At 57.4% G+C, this 24,895-nt stretch overlaps 1 protein-coding gene across 1 annotated transcript in view; it reads right to left on the bottom strand.

The window, feature by feature from the left end:
• MYO18B (myosin XVIIIB) overlaps window positions 1-24,483 on the bottom strand; it is a 225,302-nt gene extending 200,819 nt beyond the window's left edge. Inside the window, exons 1-7 of the mRNA XM_036013630.1 lie at window positions 24,117-24,483; window positions 13,251-13,410; window positions 11,334-11,492; window positions 6,938-8,164; window positions 6,324-6,390; window positions 5,383-5,495; window positions 3,883-4,059 (exon numbers count right to left, since the gene is read on the bottom strand). Of these exons, the coding sequence (XP_035869523.1) occupies window positions 3,883-4,059; window positions 5,383-5,495; window positions 6,324-6,390; window positions 6,938-8,164; window positions 11,334-11,492; window positions 13,251-13,410; window positions 24,117-24,433 (2,220 nt within the window). The 5' untranslated portion in view covers window positions 24,434-24,483. The remainder of the gene's footprint in view (window positions 1-3,882; window positions 4,060-5,382; window positions 5,496-6,323; window positions 6,391-6,937; window positions 8,165-11,333; window positions 11,493-13,250; window positions 13,411-24,116) is intronic.
• Window positions 24,484-24,895: the final 412 nt, after the last annotated feature.

Here is a 24,895-nt window from a genome sequence, read left to right as displayed (position 1 = left end):
TAATAAAAAGGAATTTTTAGTTTTAAAGATTAAAAAAGGAAAGTCTCATGCGCTGGAAAACCCCTGTGTCCTCAGGACACCGGGACCCCCCGCGAATGGAGAGGGAAGCCAGCGCAATACAGTACAATGAAATAAAGGAGCGCGCAGCTGAGAAGTGCAACAACAGAGGAGAGTCACAGATGCAGGTGCTGGGAGGGAGCAGCCGGCGCAAACGCCGACAGCCTGTACGGCTCCGTTCACGTGACTTCCCAGGAAAGGGCAGTTACTCCAGAAAGACTGCCGAGGGCAGGACCCGCGGCGGGGAAAGACCACAAAGTGTCTGGAGAACCTTTGGGGGCCGTGGAACTGGCTTGGCATTGGTGGCGGAGGCGGTGACACGCCTGTACGTGTTTGTGCGAATCTCACCAGAACAAGAACGATTCTAACTGCATGTGAATTCCACCTGAACAAACCTGACTTTAAAAACAACAAGACAAAAGTCCTGCCCGTGGAGCTTGCTCTCTGTTGGGCAGAGACTCATAATAAACAGAACGAATAAATCACATCAAACGGGAATCGGTTGAAGGCCAGGAGCCGGGATGAGATCGCCGAGGGAATGAACGGGTGTCTGAGGAGGGGGAAGGAGGCGTGGGACAGACCCTGGGCATGGGGAGGGCAGCGGGGACCAGCACAGGAGGCCTCACTTACAACTGGAATCTAATGAACAAAACACGCTAAGGAGAAAACTAAAGCCAGAGACGAGGACACAGGGAGCGGACTGGCAGCTGGCTGTAGGAGGGGAGGACGGGGGGAGGACGGTGAAGGGAAGGGGAGTGTGTGTGAATGACGCACGGACATGGACAACGAAGAGGGCGCTGACTGAGGGAGAGGGGGGTGGGCTGGGGCAAGGGGAAAAATTGGGGAACCTATAATAAATAAAATGCAAAATGCAAAAAAATAAAATAAAGTGGATTTAGTGTAGGCAAAAAGAAAAAGAAAAGAGAGGGAGGCCAAGGAGGGCCAGCGGGACAGAAGGAAAACCAGGAGAGAGGAGTCCTGGAGCAAAGGAAGAGAGGAGGGGACTGGCTGTCAGATGCTGCTGGCGGTCATCTTGGCCAGGTGGCTCCGCTGGTTGGAGCACTGTTCCATGCACCAAAGGGTTGCAGGTTCGATCCCCAGTCAGGACACATACCTAGGTTGCGGTTTGGTCCCTGGTCAGGGAGCTTACAGCAACCAATCGATGTTTCTCTCACACAGCGATGTTTCTCTCTCTCTCCCTTCCTCTCTCTCTAGAATCAGTAAATATGCCCTCTGGTGAGGATTTAAAAAAAATATGCTGCTAAAGGTCAAGTCAGAGAAGACAGGAGCAGGGACCACAGGACCTGGCAGCCTGAAACTAGTCGGTGACCTTCACAAAAGTCTGCTTTGCATAGCCTTCAGGGAACAGGGAACAGGGAAGAGGGAAGAGGCGGTGGGGACGGGGAGGCGAGTGGGAAGGCACCAGAGGGAGCGGTGGAGCTGGCCCAGCTGGAGCCGGGGATGCGAAGTGGGTGTGTCCTCATCTGCCTTGGTGCAGGGAGGCGGGGTAGGGGGAGGCACAAATCCCAGTGGGGCTGAAGGTGCTCCAGTCCACCGTTGGCCTTGTGCCCCCAAACCCCTAGGAGGAGTAACGAATCCCTGTTCCGGGCTCAGCAGGACCCCACAGCTGGCAAAAGTGGGACAAGCCCCCACCACCCACAGAGCCAGAGGTCCTCAGGCAGACAAAGGGGTCTGAGGCTTGAGGCCTGAACCACCTCCCCCTCTGGAAATGCTGGAGTTCAAGGGACAGGCCACCTCAACCACCATTCCCTGGGGCTCACTGCCTTGATGGTAGAAGGGAGATTTCTGCAGGTCCAGGCTGCTGTGTACACACGCAGGTGCATGCACACAGGCCCTTGCATTTGGGCGTGAGCACCCATGCGTGCTTGCACACAGGTGTGCTCACAGGCACGAGGCCCCACACCCACAGGCAGGCCCCTGTACACCTGACAAGGTCACACCCACGTTCATACCCATGAGGAGCTGCACCCCCACCCCAGCTCCCAGCCTCCAGGTGGGCCCCAGTGACAGAGACCCCGGCACTGGCTCCTACCTCACCCAGACCACCTTCTAGGTGGGCCTGTCCGAGCCTCATCACAGGTCTATGCTCCCACCTGGTGGCCATTTGTGGAATCAAACGGGACTCAGACAAAGCACAGAAGGTGGCGGCGGGTTTGGGGTGGGGGGCTGATGGCTGGAGGGAAGGGCGGGGCACTGGAAGAGTGTAGGGGAACCAGGGGCCTCAGGGGCACAAAGGGATCTCAAGACTCAAATGCCTCTTTAATAGGACGGGGCCCAGGGCCTGCACCTTTAGGCCCTTCAGCCCAGGTTCTGAGGTGGACGCCTCCATGCCTGGGTGGCCATCCCCGGGAGCCCGAGAGAACGGGCTTGCCTCAGGGGTCTGCACGAAACGTCCCTCCCAGGGCTCCGAAGGAGCCAGCGGAGGCCCCGGGGCCGCAGGAGCAGGAGCACAGTCCTCAGGGCAAGCGGGGAGTGCACCCGCCGAGCTGTCACTCACCGGGCCCAGGCCACAGGCGCGGGGCTGAGAAGCGGCCTGAGAAACAACCAGAGGGGTGGAGCGGGGTGTCCTGAAGAAGTCTGGGAAAGGGGTGCAGGGCCACCGTCCCCTCTACCATGGACTTAGCGTGTGCCATGGGACTCTGGAGGGCGTCCCCCCCCCCCCCCAGTGACAGGCAAGGCAACCAGGACCAGAGCGGCGTGGAGGCCTCAACCACCTGTGTGAGTGCGTGTGCTGGAGGCCCGGCCTCCCCGGACCAGCAAGCCGTCAGGGCAGCACCCAGGTAACACGTCTGACCTCGAACTGGGCTCCCTGCCTTCACCTTTGCCCCCTTCCAGCTACCCCCCACCCAGCTGCCAAAGGCCTGTTCTTACAGCATAAGTCAGACCACGTCACTGCTTCCCCCAAAATCTCCATCAGGCTCAGAGTAAACACCAGGTCATTCATTATGCCCGTGCACCTGTAACCCCACACCGGCCCCCACCTCTCCCCGCTTCTCCCCGCCTCCACACTCCACTGCTCCACCTGTGTCATCTGTACGATTCCTGGCCTGTCTTCTCCACTAGAACGGGAGCTCCATGAGGCAAGCCCATTGCCTCCTCCTTTCCTGCTTTTTACCCCGTGCCTGGCACGCAGGAGACCTCCATCAGTAGCCCTCGGATGAATGAGCCTGGCTCTAACCCTTCAGTTGTGGCTGCCGGCCTTCCCACAAGGTGGCGCTGAGAGCTTCCCTTTGCTTCCACTGTCTTGACAAAAACCAGCCATTCCTACGCTTCCCAGGAAAAATAAATACAAGCAGAACCAAGGCTTCTGTTTCCTGATTTATGTGGGTGTTCAGGACTCCCCAGACCAGCATGGGGTTCAGAGCACCGAGGAGCTGGCAGCCTGCATTTTATCCCAGCTGCTCTGCCCTCAGTGTAAGAGCCCAGCAGCTGGCCCAGCCAGTCCCCATCTGTAAAATGGGGTCATAATGACATCTTTTCAGGTCGGGGTGGGGGGATAAGAATTAATTGAGATACTATGTGCCTGAAGCAGTGCCTGGTACAAAGCTGACACTCACTAAATATTGTCTCTCATCATTAGTATCGTCTTTAATGCTCATCCTTAAAGGAGGGGGGTCTTGTGGCCCCTCACGGCCCACGGTGCTCACGATGCCCCCGCATCTCATGCCTGGCAAGACGCTGCCCCCAGACAGGCCTGCGGGGGCTTTCTCTGGCTGCCCTGCTCTCTGCTGAGGTGCAGAGGGACCCCCACCCCATCCCCCAGTGCCTGTCCCCGGTCCCCCCTTGCCCAGGTTGCCCCCTCACCTTGCCTGCAGAGGGTGCCGGCGGCCCCCGGGGCTGGAGGATGATCAGGTCTGGCCCCATGAAGGTGTGCGGCAGCTGAGCCCGGTAGCGGTGCAGAAGCGTGTGCAGGACACTGGATTCGTTGACGCTGACCAGGGAGGCCAGGTCCTCGGCCTGGTCCAGCTCAGGGGGGTTGGCCTGCGAACCATCACAGAGTGGCCCGTGGCTCCTCAGGCCCCCATACCGCCACCGCTCCCCTATACACACAGCCCCGCCCCCAGAGAGCCCTGTGCCACAGACCAGGACAGAACTCGAGGGCCCTGCAGACAGGGTCACACAGTCCTACGTGTGGGACAGCGCACCCCTCTCATTCGCCCGTGCTGCGGCCTGGGAGCCACCCCTCTGTTCACACAGGTCCCCCCTTCCTCCACTGATTGTACTGTGAGGGGAGATGCTCAGGACAAAGACGCGGCAAGATCAGAGTGTCTCCTGCATCTCAAACACCCCCAAAACAGGTGGTGTTTCCAAGCCAGGCATTGTTCTCTGATGTTTCCTGCGCCTCTGAGTCCCCCCTGGGGGGGAGCACGGTGTGTCCCCTGTGACGCTCAGGGACAGAGGCCAACAGCCGAACCACCCCATTTCTGACAGCCCCTCGTGCGTGGAGCCCTTGGAAATATGCCCGGGCCCTTCTGGAAGCAAGGAAGACTGCAGCTCCTCCTTGGGGCCTCCATTCTAAAAGCTTCCAAACCATTCTTTCCAGCTTCAGGGGGATTTCTGGGCCCAGTGCTCTGGGATCTGCAAGCCCAAGCTCTCCTGTGGGTCAGTCTTTCCCCTGAGAACACGGGCCCCCTGCACACTCCCAACGCCACGGGGAACAGGGGGCCTGAGGTGGGCGGAGGAGAGCAGAGGGGAATGGAGAGGATCGAGGCCCACGTGGGGCTCCTGGAGGAAACTCTTTCTTGATTATCAGATGCTTTGAGTGGTGGAAAGGGGTCAGAAGACCCCCGTTTTCTATCATTATATTCTGACCCTCAAATAGATTTATGGTGCACCAAAAAAAAAAAAAATGATGCAAAACAACTGAAAAAGCAAAACCACAAGAATGCTTGATACCCAAAAATTATGCCATTATACCCTATGCTATGGTTGATGGCAAACAGCACATTTGGCTCTTGAGTTCCCTAGCAGCCAAGGTGAAAAGGGAAACATGCTTTGCAGCACAATTTGCAATGTTCATAAAAAGAAAAGCAATCACTTTCTTGGGTCAAGCCAAACAACAATCAGTCTCAGGACCTAACAAACATGCTTCCTAATGTGTCTTCATAAAAGGGACACTGCGGGACAGAGTAACACTGACCCCCTAACAATATACCTCCAGCAGAGCAATGAGTTCAGGGTTATCTTCCCTATAACTCCCTCCAGGGCATCGAGCCAAAGTAGTCCCTGCAGTCAGGGACAAGGACATCCCCGGTATGCAGGGGCAGGGAAGTGTGGGGCAGGCAGGGAGCTGCAGGGGCTCACCCGATGAACATGCTCTTCGTCCACCTCAGTGATGGTTTTGTCGGCATCGATGCAAAGTCGCACCCTTCCCGCCGGCAGGTCGGCTGTGCCCTCATCTGGCTTAAGCACCGTTGCTGGTGGACAGCCAAGGCAGGAGATGAGGAGAGCGGGGAGGGGAGGGAGAGGGGAGGGGAGAGGAGGGCAGGGGAGGGGAGGGGAGACAGATAGATCTGAGCCAGGTGAGGGAACTGGCGAGGGAGCCAGCAAGGGGGCTGGGACGGGTCAGAGAGGGACAGTCTCCTCTCCCAGTGCGGTCTATTCACACGGAGGGCTCTGAATTGTGACCCCAAGCCCTTTAAGGACGGAGGCTGGGTCCCACTCCCCTTGCGCTGTTATCAGCTGGCACAGAGCAGGAGCCCAGATGGTGGGGTGCACCACCTACCTCATACCTGGACCTGGGAGGGCAGAGAACGGCCTAGGAGCTGCCATCCCCCCTCCAGTCCCCACGACAGACCCCTCCCTGATGGAGAATCACTCTTCCCAGCAGCATTCTGACTGGGACTCAGAATCGCTTCTGCCCAGGAGAGTGTGGTCACAGCTAATCCACAAAACCGGGCTGGGAGATGGAACCTATTTGCCCACCTGCGCTAGACTCCAAGCACCCTGAAGAACTCTGTGGGAGCCAAACCAGGCTCGTTGCATGAAATAATTCATTGAATAATTAATTACCGGGGCTCGCACGTCTTTGAAAACAGACCTGGTAGACCAGCTGCCCAGAGTGAAAGGGCTATTCCCACCTGGAAGGGCGGCCACACCCCATCCTGATCTCAGTGACTCCTCACTGCTCCCCTTCTCCGCAGACTGAGATGAGGACCTGGGAAGCCCCGCTAGCAGCAGAAGGGGGCGCCAGAGGAACAGACTCAGACACCCCCAGCCCCAGATGTACGGAAGCCCCTGATTACCAAGAGTAAAGCCATCCTTCTGAACCAGCCAGACTTTCTCTGCCTCGTACCATCTGTCCTCGGGAGCCTGAGAGCAAAGGTCACACAAATTAACCCAGGGAGACACTGCCCTCTCCCCACCCCCGTGCACGTGAGGGGCAAAGCCTTACGTAAGAGTTTGTCAGCAGGGTCTGGGGCCACCTAAACCAGAATCTACACGGTGGGGACAGGGAGGGTGTTGCTTATTTAAATGCTGATGGCTTCGCCCCACCCCTGGCCTTTTGAATGGAAGCTCCAAGGGGGACCCTGGGACTGGCTGCCTTTTCAGCAATCTGCTGCTTATGCAGCCCCAAGGTTGAGAACTTCCATGCGGCATTGTAAGCTCGGCCAGGGGGGACCATCTCCCCTGCTTGGGGTCTCCCTCACTCTGTGGAGCATCGCACACCAGCACAGGTGCAGTGGAGGCCTCAAGACCCCTGCTTGTCAAGGAGAAGGTGCTTGTCCCTTCCTCTGAGCTGGCAGTCACTCGCCAATCCCTTGTCCATCTCTTGCCCCCACCTTGCTGGGCCCCAGGAGCAAGTCGTTCCCACCCCTTCTCCCCCCACCGCTCCCCACACCGGGGCTGCAGCCCTCACCTGGGCCGAGGCTCCACTCGGGCTTCCTCCGCTCCCCTCCGGCAGCGCTGGCCCCTCTGGGTTCTCCGGCACCAGAGGCCTTTCAGCCGGGCTCCCCGGGGCAGGCACTCTGGGTCCTCCCGGCTCCGGCTGCAGGGCCTCGGCCCTGCCATCCGCCCTTTGGCAGGGCTGCCCAGCGTCCTGCCCCCTGCTATCTGGCTGCCGCTCCTTCTCAGCAGCTGCTGGGGCCTCCCCATGTTCACCCACCTCCTTGGGAGCTTCGAAGCCCTTCTCTGTCCTACTCCCGGCCTCATCCGCCTCCCCAGACCCTCCCTGAGGCCCACGCGCTTCCTCCATCCCTCTGAGGACCTCCGCCGTCTTCCCGACCTTCCCCTGCACTTTGTCCACCTTCTCTCCCTTGGTCTGTGGTTCCTCTGTCTTCTCCACCTTACTGAGGAGCACACCTTCTTTGTCCTTCTTCTGGGGACCGTCACACTTGCTCTTTCTGCCCAGGGAACCGCCCCACTTTTTCACCTGGATTTGGGCCCCAGCCAGCTTCCCTTCACCTGCTGCGTCCTTAGAGAGTTTCCCCTTTGCCGCCTTGTTTGGAGGGTCCCCTGCCCCCTTCTCCACTGTCCCTGGTGGCCCCCCCTCAACAGGCCGGACTGTGTCCTGAGGCTCCTCCCCTTTCAGCCCTTTGGCCTGGGGGGCCCCACCCCCTTTCCCTGCTGCTCCTTGATCTTTCTCGCCTTTTGTCAGAAGCACAGTTCCTGGGCCCCCAGGACCCCCAGTCTGGGTCTTCTCAGCCTTCGGGGCTGTGTCCTCAGGGCTGGCCCGGGGGCCATGAGGAGCCTGTGGGGACTCCCCCTTCCTTCCCCCTCCAGGGTCTGTGGCTGGGGCTGGGGTCTTGCAGGTGGGGGCGTCCTGGGGCTGAGTCCTCTGCTCCACCTTGGCCGAGTCGGGGTCCAGCTTGGCCACCATCAGCAACACGTCACCCCTCCTCACACCCCTCTTGAAGGGCAGAGGCTTTTTGGCTGGAGCCCCGCCGGGGCCCGACTCCTGGGGCTTCTCGCCATTGACGGTGGTCATCGGCGCCGGCTCCGTGGTGCCGGCCCCCTCGCCCTCCTGGCCTGGAATGTTGGGGTGCTGCGGGGAGCCTGCCTGGCTGTCTTGGGAAGTCTTTTGGCTTCCAGACTTGGTGCCACTGTTGGACTTGCTGTTGGGTTGGCTCGTGGAAATTTCTGGGGTCTAGGAGAGAAACCACAACCATCCTGAGCTGCTTGCTGGCCTAAGAGCTTCATCATTCACTCATTCATTCATTCATTCGTTCACCCACCTTTCATTCACCCAAAGACCCTCGAGCACACATGAGATCCGGGGGGCACTGGGCCAGGCCACGAGCCAAACCCCCCGGCCCGGCGTCTCCAGGCCGAGGGACAGAGTGAAAAGAGCGGACTTTGCAGCTCAACAGAGTCGACTCCAAATGCAGCTCCTAACTCCGCCGCTCACTGGCTGTGTGGCCTGCAGTACCCCACTCCCTCTCTCAGAGCTGCTTCCTAATCAGTAAAACGAGGACCACCGCGGCCCACCCTGCGGATGGGCAAGAGGGTCCAAGACAATCTTCAGACGCTGAGCCCCGCACTTGGTAATGGTAACACTGCTGCCGCTGCTGCTGTTTTTAATTTATTTGTTTGTTTGTTTGTCTTGCTTCCTGCTGGGCCGGGAAGGGATCGGAGAAAGGGCCGGAGCTGGGCTGTGGCCCCCGGGTGACTGTGGCTGACCCGCAGCCCCCCCTCGAGTGCCAGGGCCTGGCGGCCCAGTCCGACCTGCAGCCAGGCGGGACATCGTCTGGGAGAGGGACTGGCTGCGCTTCGCACGTCACACCGCTGTCTCCACCACCTTGAAAAGTGAGTCAGCGCCTTATTTTTAACCAAACCACCGCAGGGGAGAGACTACCTCGGGGAGAGGCCCAGAAGGATAACCGATCCCACCGTCCCTCTCGCTGCCCCAGCAGGAAAGAAGAGAGTCCACGGGGCGGGGGAGGGAGATCCGACTGGCTCTCTTTCTCTCAGGCACACCGAGCCCCCAGTCCCCCGCAGCTTTCTTAGGATGTGGGTGAAGCAGCACCTTGAGAATCACCGGGTCGAGAGGAAGCTCACGGCACACCCAGTTTACAGATGAGCAGCAGCCAAGGCGGGGAGGGTTTTGAACCAGACCACAGGCAGCGGCGGGGCCGGAGCTGGAACCCAATTCTCCTAACGTTTGATATGGGTCTCTCTCTACCCCAGCGTTGTTTCTGGCCTCTGCCTGTCCCTCACTGGCCGGGTGGCCCTAGGAGCCAGGTCACCTCCCTAAGCCTCATTTTCCATCCCTGCAAAACGGCGGAGGGTTATTCGAGGACTGAATGAAACGGCTGCGCTGGGGCGAGGAGAGTGCCCAGAGCCACATGCGGACTGGCACAAGGGGGCTGCAGCGGCGGGGGCCAGCCACGGCCTGCTGCCACGTGGGAGCCTGTCCCGCAGCTGCCCTGCTCCAGGCCCAGCAGCCCCTGGGCCCGTGGGCCAGACACCTGTTGTGGCCTAAGGCCTGTCCATCCTGCATCTTGGCGTTGAGTCTCTATGTCCAGGCCCAGCGGTGACAGTGTGTCCCCAGCCTCTGCTTCTTCACTTGTGCACAGTGACGCCAGGCTGGCCTGCACCCTCATGAAGGGACCCTTCCGTCCCAGGCCTGTGACTCCTGGCCACCTCACTCCCCACGCGGGCCCTTTCCCCAGGCAGCTCACCAGAGCAGAGAGCACGCAGACTCTCATCCTGGCCCTGCCTCTATCTGGCCTCACGACCTTGAGTAAGTCTCTCGACCTCTCGGAGCCTCAGTCTCCACCTCTGATAAGTGGGTATAATCCCATGCACTCCCAGGGCTGCACAGGGTTTCAAATAGCCCCGTGAGCAGCAGAGTGAACATGGTCACTCATAAACAGGCACGCAGCAACATTTCATCAGGACCTAACCACAGCCTACGGGGTGGACTTTGATTCCCACTTATGCCGGGGTCAGGCAGGGGTGGGGACAGAGCCTGTCATGCCCCCCACAGAGGCTTGGCAGGGGCGTTTCAGCAGCTGCTGCTGCTCAGCAGCCGGAGGACCTCTCTGATGCAGCCAAGTCACGGCGATTGGACAGGTGCAGGCACGTGGGCCAGCCGAGCAAACAACAGCTGCAGGGAAGCGGGAGGCAGAGCCAGGAGGGGCCCGGACTCAAGCCGGCATTAGGTCCCACGGCTACCACATTTCTCAGCCTAATCATTGCAGCACTCACCCCACTTCAAGGGGCACTGGGAATACACGAGGAGGTACCCCGTGTGCCCAACAGATGGACTATTTCCAGAGATACACTATCTGAGCTGGGTTTTGAAGGATGCGCAGGAGTTCAAGAGCGCAAGCTGAAAAAAGAAAACATTCTTCTAGGTCCACTGTGCTCTACGCCCACCTCCGCGGTGTCTAGTCCCATCATCCTGCCCGGGTTCCCTGCCCAGGAGCGGGGGGCGGGGGTGGGGTGTGGAAAAGAGCCCTGGCCACCATCAGTAACACATCTGCAGGCCCCAAAGAATAGGTAGTGCATTTCGGCCAACTATTGTTTCAATCCAGCTGTGCTATTCAGGATAATTAAGGATTTTTAGCAGACATCAGCCAATCAGAAGGGGAGCCCGCTGGAGCAGGGTGCTGAGGTCCCTACCAGTGATGAACATTAACCCTTTAACTTCTGGATTGTGGCCACACGGGGGGGGGGGGGGGGGGGGACAAAGGAAAGGGGCCTAGGTAAGCACACCAGCTGGAGGGTGCTTGGGGACTTGGGACCCCAGCTATTTACCGCCTGACACGGAAAAGTTCCAGCGTTTTAACAACCAACACAGCCGCCCTCAGCGAGTACCAACTGAAGATGGCTTCTGCCCAAATTAAATTGAGTTAACCATACACCCTGAGCTAATATCTAGTTTTCTCTTTCTGCAAGTGTGGGATAAAATCATGCCCGCAATTGCACCTCAACTAATTTCATTCATTCATTCATTCAACACGAGAGCTGCCCGAGATACAAAGTGGACTGAGAGAGTCGTTGCCCTGAAGGAATTCCTAGTCCAAGGAGTTACATCATCCAGCAGTTACTCTGCCGACCACCATTCAGACAGGCACAGAGGGAGCAGTGGGAATCAGAGGAGGGAAGGCACGGGGAGAGCTGTCCAGAGAGGTACTTTCAGGTTGGGTTTTGAAGGATGCAAAGGAGTTCACCAGATGAAGCTAAAAACGGGGAAAGGCGGGGACAGCAGGAGCCCAAGCAAGATGGCAAGTGACACAGAGGAGGTTCAGGGGACAGGGGGGTGCGTGCCGGTGGGCACCTGGCCCCTCCCTGCAGGGCCGCCTACTCACCTCTCGCTCTGGAGAGGCGAGCGCCGCCTGTTTCTTCAGTCTCGCCTCCTTGGACTCTTTCTCCGTCTCCCGGACCAGCTGCTTAATGAAGCCTCCTGGGATGACAGAGAAAAGGGGAGGGGGCGAGGACGGTGGCGGGCTCTTGTCCTCTTCCCGAATCTGTTTTGCAGAAGCAAGAAAGGGAAGAGCTCAGTGAGCGAACCAAGAGGGGCAAGCTGCCCTTCGAAAAGCTGGCAAAGCAGCCTGGGGCGGGGCCCAGGAGGACATACATGACAACGACCATGTATGAGAGGCCACGGCAAAGCAGGTGAGGCTGGCGGGGCTCGGGGGGCCCGGACACAGCGCGTGAGAATGGAATGCATGAACAGCGGAGCGTGGAATGCCCTCCAGCCAATGTGACCTCTGCCTGGGCTGAGCGTCCTCATAATGTGAACTTGAACCGTCAAGGCCACGGCTTCCCTTCCTTGGCTCAGGACAGACCCAGCTCTAAAAGGACATGCCCAAAAGGAGGTTTTCCAGTTTCCAGAAGGGGTTGGATACCAGGGAACAATTCAGTTTGTACTTAATATAACAATCAATTACTTAACCACGTAACCACTCACCATGTGCCAAGAATGTGACAAGGGAGGCCAGAGCTTGCAGCCATGATTTAGGTAAGGGCCCAGCCCTAAACCACAGCCCACTCCACTGGCCCAGGGCCGTGGCTTCTTAATGGTCTTTAAACAACGACCTGGGCAGCCAGGGGCTCCCCAGCACTGGGCCCTAAAGCTGGCAGGCTGGACACCAGCACTGCACCCCAGGAGCATGGCCCAGTCCAGGACTGACTGGAGTTGGGGTGCAGCTAAGGCCGCTTCCTTGGCTGCAGTGACCTTGAGGGCTCAGGCACGGGACTGGCTGTGGCCCCCTGGGTTGTGTCTTTAACCAGTATTACTGTGACAGCTCAAGAGGGACAAAAACCTCCAGCACTCTCCATGGAAGAGCTACACGGTGGTTTAAAATAAGCTGCTTATCAATGTCCCCTGTGTGGCTGATAAACAGGGACTCCAAAGAACACAAGGCCAGGAGGTGCAGCGGAGGTCGTGGGGGGGTGGGGGGGGATAAGGCGGCCGTACAGACAGACCTCTGCCCGGTTCGAGAAGCAGGGGACACAGGAGGCTGGGTGCACGTTTACACCACACCTCTCCCTCCCCACGCAGACTGAAACGCACAGGCGTGGGAGTGATCCTTAAGGCCCGCTCAGTGGGTGTTCACTCTGCTTCTCCCAGGACTATTTTCAGTGCTCCTCTCAGACCCGTTAGGAAAGGGTGGAGGCAGCCACCAGGGGGCAGCCAGAAAGGAGCTTCTCACCCACCCCGCCGCCCCTCAGCCTCCAGTTCATCAAGTCCCAAGTGTGAGGGTGGGGTGAGGGGCGGAGGAGAGAACAGGCACCAAAAAAGGAGGCAGCCCTTCCGGGTATCTCGTGAGAAATACGAAAGAGAAAAGAGGAATAACTGGGCAGAAGGGCCCCTTTCCAGTTTTCCATGGTGACCAGAGGCGGGGACCACAGGCACCCATCCCCACGGCATAAGCCTGGCAGCCGGCAGCTCTGCCTCTGCCCCAGCCCACACTCTGCCTCCCACACCCGCCCCTGGGCTCATCAAAGCTGCCGCAAGGACGCAGACGGGACAGCGGGTCTGTCTGCCCTCATGCCCCCGCGGCCCACGGAGGAACAGGAAAGGCCAGGCATTCCTGGGTGGAGTCCAGGGCCTGGTCACTAGTGGCCGGCTGGCTAGGAGAAAGCGGAAGGTGGGGCTAGACACGCTGCAGGGAGGCCCTGGAGGTCAGATGCTCCGCCGGAGGTGGGGGGGGGGGGGCAGCCGGGCCCCCCCGTGCTGGGACTTGCCCTGCGGCGGCCGCTGAGCCCCGAGCGCTACTTTCCTTCTGCTCCCACAGGGCGAGGCGTGACGAGATGGCCATGCCGCGACAGAGCCGGGCCGGCAGATGAGATGAGGTGAGGTGAGGTGAGATGGAGCTCTCTGCCTGGCAGCACGGAATGGGCCGCAGACACACGCAGCACAGGACGCGGACGGACACAAGACTGACACACGGAGACGCAGAGGGGAGAGAAGAGAGAGACGGGTTAGCTCACAGGAACTGGCCCACCCCCGCCCCCGCGGACGCTGACAGCCGAGAGCCCACAGCCAGGCACGTCCCGGCCACGTGCACCTGGGCGGGCACTGTCGGGTGGAGGCTGCCGGCGGTGAAGTGGCCAGGGCCCCGTCACCCTTTCCCTCTCGGCCCCACGCGGTAACTTCCCAGTGAAACACAGCACCACCCACACAGGCCACGATCACGGGTGTGCAGCTCAGCAGTCTCACCTAAAGAACGTACCCGGCGCCCCGATCATATGAAAAATGTTATTTTTAAATGTTAAAATAAAAAATATTTTATTTTCGGCCCTGGCTGGCGTAGCTCAGTGGATTGAGCGTGGGCTGCAAACCAAAGTGTCGCAGGTTCGATTCCCAGTCAGGGCACATGCCTGGGTTGCAGGCCACGGCCCCCAGCAACCGCACATTGATGTTTCTCTCTCTCTATCTCCCTCCCTTCCCTCTCTAAAAATAAATAAATAAAATCTTTAAAAAATATATATATTTTTATTTTCAATGATGATAAATTTAAAATAATAACTTCAATGAAAAAATTAAAAGCCAGTTTTAACTTAATGAAATGGGAACTATGGTTAGTCATTATCATTTAAATTGTTAAAATAAATTGCAACCAAAGAAAACTTAATTCGAAATGTTATTGTACTTAGAAGTTCCAGAGCAGGCCCATCTAATCTGTGGCCATGGCGGACAGAGGGGCCAATAGGGTTGGGCTGGGCAGGGGACAAGGGAAGTGCCTTGGGTGACAGCAATGTCCTCTATCCTGCCTGGGATGGTGGCTACACAAGCATATCAGATGTAAATAGTCATCTACCTGTACAATTAAGATCGACTATTTCACTGTGTGTAAATCACATCTAGATTCAAACGACACACAGACCCTCACCAGCCCCTGTGACCCTCTGGCACGCCCACTTCCAGGCACCGTTCTCCGGAGGGTGGCACCCTCCTGACTTCTGACACCGCAGAACGGCGCTCCTCCCTCTGCGAAGGCTGTGACCGTGCCAACCAGGGAAGGGCAGGGAACCCAGGTCATTGTGGACCCAGCGCTCCAGGCAGACACGTTAGCCTGCGCAGCATCCTAGGGAGAGCCTTATCGAATGCTCCTAGGTTTTGGCCTAAAAGCCCTCTTCTGAAAACAGGTTTGAGGAAGTAATCCTAAACCAGCAAATTTCATCACTGGATTGATGGTAGCAACAAGAAAAGAAAATAAAACAAACACCACTCAGGTATCCGATAACTAGAGAATGTCAAGTAAGTCGAAGCCCATCCATCTAACTTGAAGGGACATTATGAATTCATGGAAAAGGGTATTTAGGAGACATTTTAGAACAGCTATATTGAGGTGCAGTTTCTAGGTCAGACATACGATTCACTCATTATAAGTGTACAATTTGAAGATTTTTGATAAAGGTACTGAATTTTAGAAGTAAATTTACTGATTTTGGCAACCATCCCACAATCCCATCACCCCCCAAAAAAACCCTCAGGTCCACCTGCAGCTTCTCACTGTTCCCACCCGCAACCCCAGACAACCGCTCGACCACTCTCCGCAGCTGGAGTTCGCCTTTCTGGCCATTTGACATACGTGGCCGCAGAAAGTGCCTCTGGCCTCTCTCCCTTGGCCAGACGTCTTTGCGTTCCGTCCACATTGCCGTATATATCATCAGTGCCTCGTGCCTTTCTGCTCGCTAAATAGCTTTCTATTGTGTGCATGGGCCACATCTCCCATGACCCGCCCACCAGTCGATGGGCACTTGGGTCGTTTCCAATCTGGGGCCATGATGGGTAATGCCACTAGGAACAGTCATGGAAATCTAATGTGCCCATCTGCTTCCATTTCCCCGAGGTTCCTAGGAGCGGGTCGCATTGCTGGGCTGCACGGTGGCGTTAGGTGTGACTTGTGGAGAAACGGCCGAGCGGGTTTCCAAAGTGGCCGCAGCGTTTCCCATCCAACCTGCAGGGGATGAGGCTTGGAGGGAGCATTTGCAGGAACACGGGACGGGGCTCGTGGTGGCTGGAAAAGCGAAGAAACGCACGGTGCAATGTGGCACGCGTGAAAACGGTCCCAAATGGGCAAACGAACAACACTCGGCATAGAAAACGAAGAGTGGAAGGAAATACACCAAGACCTCAGGATGAGTCCCGTTCTTCTCCCTTCTAGCTCGGAGGACACTGTCCCTCCCTCCCCGCTCCCGGAGGAGGCCACCCGGTCCCCAGCTGTCAGAGCAGCCATCATCCCAGAGTTTTCGAAGGCTCGCCAGCCTGTGAGTTACCGATTTCAGTGACTTATGCATATGGAGATGCCTTGGGCAGCATTCAAGGTGATCTCGCAGGGGCAGGTCACAGGGGCAGTGACACATCCCAGAGTCGGTGAGCCGGCCCTGGAGGTGCCGGGGCAGGGGTGGGGGGATGGTGGGGGAGTGCAGACGCCAGTTCTCGTCCCACGAGAGCTCACTGTGAGCATCTCCTTCCAACTCTGCATCAGGCCACGTCACGTCATGAGCTTGTAATCAGCCCTGGGAGTGTGTCTAGCCCCAGAAACGGTCAAACGCTACAGATCGGGGTTTTTCTTCAAGGAGCCGGCCCTTCAATATTTACCAGGACAACACTGGCTGAGACCCCCGCACTCCCACAGGGCCTGGCGTGGAGGGAAACTCAAGATCCAAAGAACCAAGAAGGAACATTTCAGTTCTGATGAGGTCACGTGCCTCAGAGAAGGCCCTGGAAATGTGTGCAGGTGCAGCCATCCATGTCTGTGGCTCGAGGAAAAGCCCCCGCAGTGCGGGCTCTCCAGCCTGCCAAGGCACCAGAGAGGCAGACGGCCTGCAGAAGGCTGAGACAGTGGCGAGGGGCTGACGGACAGGGGGGAGCCAGAAGACCCCTCCCCACTCAACCCCTTGAGAGACGCTGGAGATGCCCCTGGGTGACACGCAGCCAGAAGCCACTCTGCTACACGGCTGGGGAGCGGAGCCCAGGCTATGAATAGGCCTGACGTGTGGTGGCTGCCCTGGCCGCGGCCCCTCTTCCCACCCAGCCCAGGCCCGGCCCGGCCGGTGGCTGCTTCCCAAGAATCGCCCTCAGCTTCAAGGCTCCAGGCGGAATCCTGGCTATCAGTCCGGGCTGTCCTCGGCCGGGATTGCCGGCTGTGCCCAGAGGACGTGGAGGGCCGCAAGAGGGAGCTCAGTGTGGCTCCTTCGCTCCCAGAGTGTCCTGCCCCTCCAAGGCTGTGGGCCAGCCCCACTGACCCAGGGCCAGGGGCCAGCCTTCCCGGGGAGACTTGTCAAGCCTTAATTTAAGCAAGTGTTCTTACCACCACATTCTCTTCCAGGCCCTGGGTGAAACTCACACCTGCCTCATCAGCTGCTATTGTAAGCCCATGAGGAGGCCCCAGATGCTTAGAATTCATGGTATAAAGTCTCGAGTCTCAAGTCCCCCCTAGAGGGGGAGGGAAGCTGGTGAAAGATTCTCCCCAACCCGAAAGTCAGGGGGCGGCTTGAAACAGCTTTCCAAGCATGCATGCAGGGTCTGCGAGGTCCCGTGGGGCCCTCGAGGCTTTCCCGTCAGCCCCCACGTCCAGTGCTGACACAGCGGCCAGTCCTCCAGCGACTTCACCTGTCTCATGGGACAAAGTGCCAAGTCTTGATAGTGGCCTCCAGGGCCCTCATGCCCCTCTGCCCCTTGCTCCTCTGCTTCAGTGACACTGGTCTCCTAGATACCGCCCTCCACGTGGGTTTCCAGCTCAAGGCCCTTGCACGTACTGTTCCCGCTGCTTCAAATGCTGTTCCTTATGCATGGCTCTCACCTTCCCCTTCTTCAAGTCTTTGCTCAGAGTCATCTTCTCAATGATCCTGCTCTCACCACCTTGTTCAAACTGCAGCATAGGCCTGACCCATGTGCCTCGGCTGGGCGTCTTCCTGCAAAGCAGGTCGCCAGTTGGATTCCATCCAGGTCAAGGCACACACCTGGGTTGCAAGTTCGATCCCCAGTCAGGGGCATGTATAAGAGGCAACCAACTGATGTTTCTCTCACACATCAATGTTTCCCTTCCTCTCTTTCTCCCTTCCTTTCCCTCTCTCTAAAAATAAATAAAAAATATCTTTAAAAAAATAAAATAAAATGGATTTCAGCATAGCACCCCACCCCATCCCACCCTACCCTGGGACTTGACTACTACCCCATAGCATTTAATCACTGCCCTTTGTGCTATATATATATATTTTTTGTTTAGGTTGTAACTCCCCCTGCCGAAGAATTTCCATTTGTTCTGTTCACTTACGTAGCCCCAGGGCCTAGAACACATACTTGTTCTTCGGTACGATCTGTTGAATGAATGAGTGAATGCATAAGTGAATTAAAGGTCAGGAGTGTGGCCGAGAAGGGACAGAGCAGGTCTTTGGCAGCAAGTCTGTGGCAGGGATTTCTGATGCCCCCCCACCCCGGCTCCCCACGTTGTCTGCATTCTCATACAGGGGACAGCATGTTATCACGACCCGAGTTCACGTCCTGCCACCACCATTACCCTGTGGGACCCTGGGAAGCTCTCTGAGCCTCAGTTATCTCAGCTGTAAAATGGGAGGGGACACCCAGATGCTAAGCAGGTGCTTGATCACCATTAACTGCTCTGAGTTGTTTTCATTTTCATTTGACTCCATGGTCGAAGCCGGCCTGGAGACCCCAGCCCAGGATGACTCACCGACATTTCGGGAGAACCTACTATGTGCCAAGCACTGAGAGAGCTCTGTGACGTCACACTGCAAGCCAGGCACACGGGGATCGGAGGACTGTGGGGAGGGGAAGATGCCGGGAGAGTGGAAGACACCCTCCGTTCCACTCCTGAGCCGGGAATTTCCTGTTCGCCCCTTCAGACTCACCCCCACCTCTTCCACCTGCCACCTCCTAGGTGGGCTCAGCTAATGGGGATCACCCACCACAGAGAGCAGAGGCCACCCGTGCTCCCGGCCCTGCCCCTGCTGGGCAGCCACGGACTGGCTGCCTGCCTGCACCGAAGGCACCTATAGGAAGCCCCCTGCCACCTGCTGTCCTCTCCGTCTGGCAACAGGTCCCTCCCCCGCTCTTTCGGTCCCAGAGAAAGTAACAGTGCTGTACCATTCCTGAGGCAGGAGTCGACGGATTTTGTTCTTTTCTGTAAAGATCCAGATAGTACACATTTTATGCAGGGAGAGAGTAGGGTCTGGTTTGCAAGACTCAGCTCAACCTTTGTTTGCATTTCAAAAGCAGCCATCCATGATAGGTAAATGATGGGTGTGGCTCTTCCAATGCAACATTGTTTCAAACCAGGTGGAGGGCAGCGTTTGCCTGTGGGGGGTCATTTGCTGACCCTCACCCCAGACGGTCACATTAAATCCTGCGCCCACACTGATAGAAAGTCCCTTTCCTCAACTCCTCAAATGACCACCGCAGAGCCAGCCAACCACCGTGCCCTGACGCTACAAGACAGAGGTCAACACCCCGCCCCCCAGGGAAGGAGGGCCAAGGCCACAGCTACCACCACGCAGCTGCTGACGCAGCAGAACCTGGGTCCTCAATTCCCAGTTCCCCGGGGTCAGCCACCTTTCCCTCCAGCCCAGAGAGCCGCCTCACAAATGGCCACGAGCTGGCCCCAGCCTGCTCTCTGGTGAAACAGGTAAGGTTTTCATGGTGACACCTATGGGATCCGTCCCACTTTTCTCATCTGGAGCCTTCCTCCAGTGCTCAGGTGGGAAGTTTCTCATGGCTCCCGGATCCTGCAGAACACCAGCCGCTGACCCCTGAGGGTTTTCTGGGATGCGCCCTGCAGCAGGAGTGCACACCGAACTCCCAAAGAGGCTGCCCAGGGTGAACACAGCAGGCTTCCTGCCTTTCAGGGGGCTGGCGTCAGTCCTGGGCGTCTCACATCTAAGCCTGGGCCCCACTCTGCTTGTGGTGGAACCTCTTGGGGCTGCAATTCCCCCACCTGTCAAATGGGGGCGCCCGCCTTTCCTGTGTACGGACGGGGTGGTGTGAGTACTAGACATTCCACACACCCAGGACTTGGTTACACTGTCCTTCATTATGATGCCTTTTTACCGTGGCCCTCTCCCCGGCTGACTCAGGTGGAGTCCCAGTCTTTCAGGCTCCTGAGCCCAATTCCAACACCTGCTGTGTGTCCAAGAATGCACCTGGGCGCCGACTTATCTACGCGGAGATAGCATCAGGCTCCACAGGTAAAGGGCTCAGGCTCAGTCTCACAGGAGCACCCTCCACTGCAGACGCCAATTGCAAATCTAGGTTGTTGCCTGTGCTTCCATCCAAACAACCAGCTACAAGGCCAAGAGCATGTCTGGGTTGCTACCTATACAGTAGTCCCCCGATCCACCCCGCCCCACCCCAATTGGTGGAGGGGAACTACCGCACAAGTATCTCATTCCAAGACCCCCCTGGATGCCTGAAACCATGGATAGCACCAAACCCTTTCTACATTATTTTTTCCAATCCATAAATAACTCTCCATTTTCAGGAAATATTTTACAGCTTCTCTTTGGCCTATCCAAATTGCCAGCATCATCACGCTTGAGGTCTGGGGACATTACTAAGTAAAATACATGTGACTTGAACCCAAGCACTGAAGTCTCTTGGAGACAGCAAACTGTGCCGGCCAGTACCTAACGGACAAAGGAAAGATTCACTTCCGGGGCAGAGCAGAACCTGGGAGAGTTCAGCTGGCGAGACTATCCCACGAGATTTCATCACTCAAGATGTCATCACGAGACTCAGAAGGGCACTTGATTTAAACTTCCAAATTGTTTGTTTCTGGAATTTTCCATTTAATATTCTCAAACCACAGTTGACCTCGGGGAACTGAACTCTTGGGAGGCAAAACCACAGATGAGGGCAGACTTACTGAACTTCTGACCAACTGGCGATAAATCAGAGGTCCCCATGACCCCTTCTTTGGGTTCTATTAAATTACTAGAAAAGCTCCCATTACTCAGAGACACAGGCTACTCACTGGATCACCGGTTTATTAGAAATGAATAGAACCCAAGAACAGCCGGATGGAAGTGCCACAGAGGGCAAGCTAGGGGACAGGGGCGCTCGGAACAATATATGGGAGAGAGCGATAATAGAAAGAACGAAGAAAATGAGCTGACCCACTCTGACAGAGGGACCAGACCAGATGAAATTCCTGGGCCCGTGTAGCAGCTCAGTGCCCAGGGGCAAGCCGTGACCCTCTCTGGTTCTCAATTTCACCCTCCATAAAACTGCAACTGTCTCACCCCATACGGGCCAATCATTCATGGATTAAACAACACAATGAGTGTGAATAGGCTTTGTTATCTGTTCCTGTTGCTGCACAATTTATTGTCATAGTTCAAGTTGCTTATTAGACTAAATAGCCCACGTCTTCTGCACAAAGTCGCCTGGTGCCAGTTTCCTTTTCCTCTCCATGACCTTGGGTTGCATCAGCCTCTCACCCTCACTTCCTGATCTGTAAAATGGGGCTAACAGCTCCGGCCCAAACCCACAGGAATGCTCAGGGTGAATGAGACATTGTATCCCACGGGGTAACCTTCTCTCTCCCAATTCAACAGCTAACCCAGTTGGCCTCCACGAAGCTGCAATGCAAACCCCAGCCGATGCCCACCACAGCTGAAAATGCATTCAGTCTTTCACGGGCGGAGAGAAATTCCCTCGGGAGCCCGGACCTTGACATTCCTGCCTTTCCGAGTGTGAGTACTGGCTGCGGATTTGGTAAATCCACATAGCCGATTCTTGAGGCTCTTTCCTGCCTTGCCAGACACTGTAGTTCTTTAAAAAGTCATCAAGGAGAGGCTCGGGAAGAAGCAGAGCAGAAAAAGAAAATTACGGAGATGCATGAGTCATGGCCCAGGGGGCGGTGCTCCTGCAAAGCTGTTTACTCCTTCCCTTTGAGGCTCGGAGAGGGCTAGTGGAGGTGATTTTGGGGGTGGGGGAATTGGGTCATTCCTAAAACGGGGAGCCCCACAGAGCTCTCGGAACGCCAGCTTCAGAGGCAGGGGCTGTTCTAAGCCCAGGGCCATCATAACACGGCAGTGTGGCCTTGCACGGTTGCTTCCCCTCTCTGAACCTCAGCTGCTCCATCCGTTGTTCACAGAGAGGCCGGCTGGGACCTCAGCCCAGCAGCCAGGAGCCCTTCCTTTGCCTTGTCTCAAACCCCCTCTCTACATTTTTTAAATAATTCAACTTCACGTGGCTGGCGCATTCAGGGCACCATGCAAAGACAGGTCAGGAAGGGGAAGAGGCCCATCTGAAAAAGGCTACCTTTTGTGGGATCCCAGACTCTGTGACAAGCCGGGAAGGCAATGCTATGGAGACAGGGATGAGGGTAATGGGTTGCCAGGAGCCAGGGAGGCTGGGGAGGGAGGCGTGGGCGGAGCACAGAGGTTTGTAGGGCAGTGGAATCCTCCTGTGCGACACTGCAGCGGTGGACTGGATACGTGCCACTGTACACGTGTCCAAACCCAGAGCATGCGCGCCGCTGAGAGGGAGCCCCAGCGTAAACTCTGGACTCGGGCAAAGACAGCGTGCCCGTGAAGGTCCATGGACTGCACCGCACGTCCCAGCCCGGTGTGGGGGCGTGGGGGTGGGGTGGTAATGGGGGAAGCCATGCATGGGGGAGACCGTGCATGCATGAGGATGGGGGGTCTGTGGGAAATCTCTGTACCTTCCCCTCCATTTTGTTGTGAACCTGAAACTGCTCTGAAAAACAGAGTTTCCTAATTTAAGAAAACTCAGGGCGTGCCATATGCCATAGCAACTAGCTGCCTGCTTCGACTGGGTCATCCGACAGTTGTGTTTATCCGAGGGGTGGAGCAGGACACACTCGAGGGCTGTCTTGCAGGGGCCGTGTGGAGCCCCAGCCAGAGCCTCTGTCCCCTCGGCAGCGAGAGAAGCTTCCCTTCAGCCTCGGGCCTTCTGGTCCCACCTCAGCACGCCACCAGAAGGGCTCGCTCTTTCTCCCCATGACATTTGGCACAACCAGACCCTACTAGAGCACCGTGCATGTGGTCCCCCGTTTGCGTAAGGACCTGATGGGTTTTGCCAGGGCAGGTGCTGAGCAGCAGCGTCTGTGGCTGCGATTAGCTCGCCACAGAGGGGAGGTGGTTCTCCTGCTTCGGTGGAACCACTGGTGAGGTTTGAAGTCTGAGGGTTGCTGGCCTCCTACCCCCAGGACAGTGTAGCAGTTCCGAGAGGAGCCTGGGAACGTGCATTGCAGAAGGCCCCAGGTGAGGCTGGTGCATGGGGTAATCAAGGACCCACACTGGGGAGACGCTGCCCCTGCCCTGGTGTGGAATCCTAGAAGACACCTCTGGGAAGGTCTGGCCCCGCCCCCTCAGGTGCTGGGAGGGGAGAGGGAAGCTCCAACTGGGGAAGGACTGGTGGAAGGTCACAGAGGAGCCACAGCGGAGCCCAAATGAGGCTACTCAAGGTGACCAGGCCTGCGTGCAGGTGGCCCCAAATATCTATTATTCGGTGACATGCAGACCCTGCTCCCCGTCTCCTTCTCCTCCCTCCACCCCCATTTCTGCTGTTATCGTCTAGAACTCAGCCACGGCCTAAACCACACTGGCCCTCCCCGGCCCTCCCTGGACAAATGACCCAGATACAGGTGACCACCGCTCAGGCCAACAGCAAAGACAGTCCCCACGGGAACCACCATCCTGTTGGGCACTAGAAGCCCGAGTGGGACCCTCTGCCTCCAGGGGCCGGTGCACTGGCCCGGGCAGGCCTCTTCTCAGCTGGCCTCAAAGTGAAAGCAGTCCAGTTTCCCGGATCCCGCGGGATGGACACCCAGGCCCCCTGCCGGGTCAAGTCCAGACCGGGCAGCTTGGGGGCAGTCGGACTTTTCCCACCCAGCCACCGGCTGCAGTGGCTCCGAGGCCCACAGCCGCTGAGGTGCCGGTGACTCCCGAGAGGGAGCTCCTAGCTGAATGAAGTAGGGCCCCTCTCTGTCCCCGCCAGCCCCGCAGCCAGCCGCGCTGAGGCCTGTGAGGAAGGTCTCCATTCAAAGAAGCGCCTGGCGACCGAGGTGCCAGACAAAACACCTCCTCTAGGACGGAGGATCCGGTCAGCACGCGAAATTCAAGCCTCCGGCCCTGCACCACCGCCGTTCCCCTCCCCCACCCCATGCACGGCTTCATCTGGAATAAAAAAAGAAAAATCACTAGCATTAAGGCGTATCCTCCACAGAGTTGCAAAGGTGAAGGAAGAGTCTGGCTCCCAGACCATGAAGGGATAACCAGTTAAGGGGAAATCACTGGCGGCCAATGAAATAGGAACCCCAGTGTCTGCTGGGCAAGACTCCGCAGGGAGGCTTATCTCGGGACTCTAAACAGATCTGTAAAAACGCTTAGCAAACAGCTGGGTCCCGACAAGGGTAATCCTGAAAAGAGTCCACGCCCCGGTGTTTTGTTCCAAAATCCTTCCCCCAGAATTCTCTCGTTTTCTGAGAGAGGGGTGGGCAGACGAGGCTACGGAGGTGGTCCACCCCAGAAAGGCCTAAAACTGACTGAAAGCCCCGAGGCCTGCCACCCCTGCCCCCAAAACTCACTCAGGAGAATTACAACCTGCTGATCAGCTCCGAAAGTGCCCCTCGTAGAACCCAGGCTCACGGTACCTTGTCCCCGTGAGGCCACGGGTCACCGGAACAACTCCTGCCCGAGAGGTCTCCCCAGGCGGCGGCACAGAGACCCCAGCGAGCCGGCCAAGTGGGGGCGAAGGACAAATGCCCCAAGCAGCCCTCCACACGGTCTCACACTCGGCCCCTTCCCTGCCTGCTCCTCCCCGTCCCTGCCCCCGCCCGCCCTCTGCGCCAATGTGATAGCAGCAGCTGAGTCGACAAGTCATTTCTAAAATTAGCCGGTGAGCTCCAGGTCTGGCCAGGAGACGGCAGCCCGGGGTGGCCGTTGACCAGGCATCAGAGAGCATGGACATATTTGGTGGCACAGGGCAGGGGAGGGGACGGCTCCCGGCACAAGCACATGCTCACTCGTCATTCCTGGCCTGGCCGGGCCACACACCCACACTTCTGCTTCTGCCCCATGCAGGTAACTGGACGCCATCAGAGTCGGGCAAGGATCGGTCTCCATTCCTGCTGGATTCTGGACAGAAATAATGTGAACTGACGCTGCCGCCTTAGTCCACAAACTGTGGGTACACATCCATGTGTCTAAGAAGCACGTGGCAGTTATCAGACATTTGACACCAAGCTGGGGCCTTTGATGGCCTCATCTACTATCCCTGACACCCCTGTGGGGCAGGGTTTCCCCATGCCCATTTGACAGGTGGGGACACTGAGGCACCGAAAGTTTCACCAACTTGACCCATGCAGTGGAGAGTCAGGATTTGAACCCAGGCAGCGCTGGCTCCAGAGGGCACTCTGCAGCAAACACCGCA

This window comes from Phyllostomus discolor, chromosome 13 (assembly GCF_004126475.2).
Source record: "Phyllostomus discolor isolate MPI-MPIP mPhyDis1 chromosome 13, mPhyDis1.pri.v3, whole genome shotgun sequence".
NCBI lineage: Eukaryota > Metazoa > Chordata > Mammalia > Chiroptera > Phyllostomidae > Phyllostomus > Phyllostomus discolor.
This window is presented reverse-complemented; position numbering and strand designations above follow the sequence as displayed.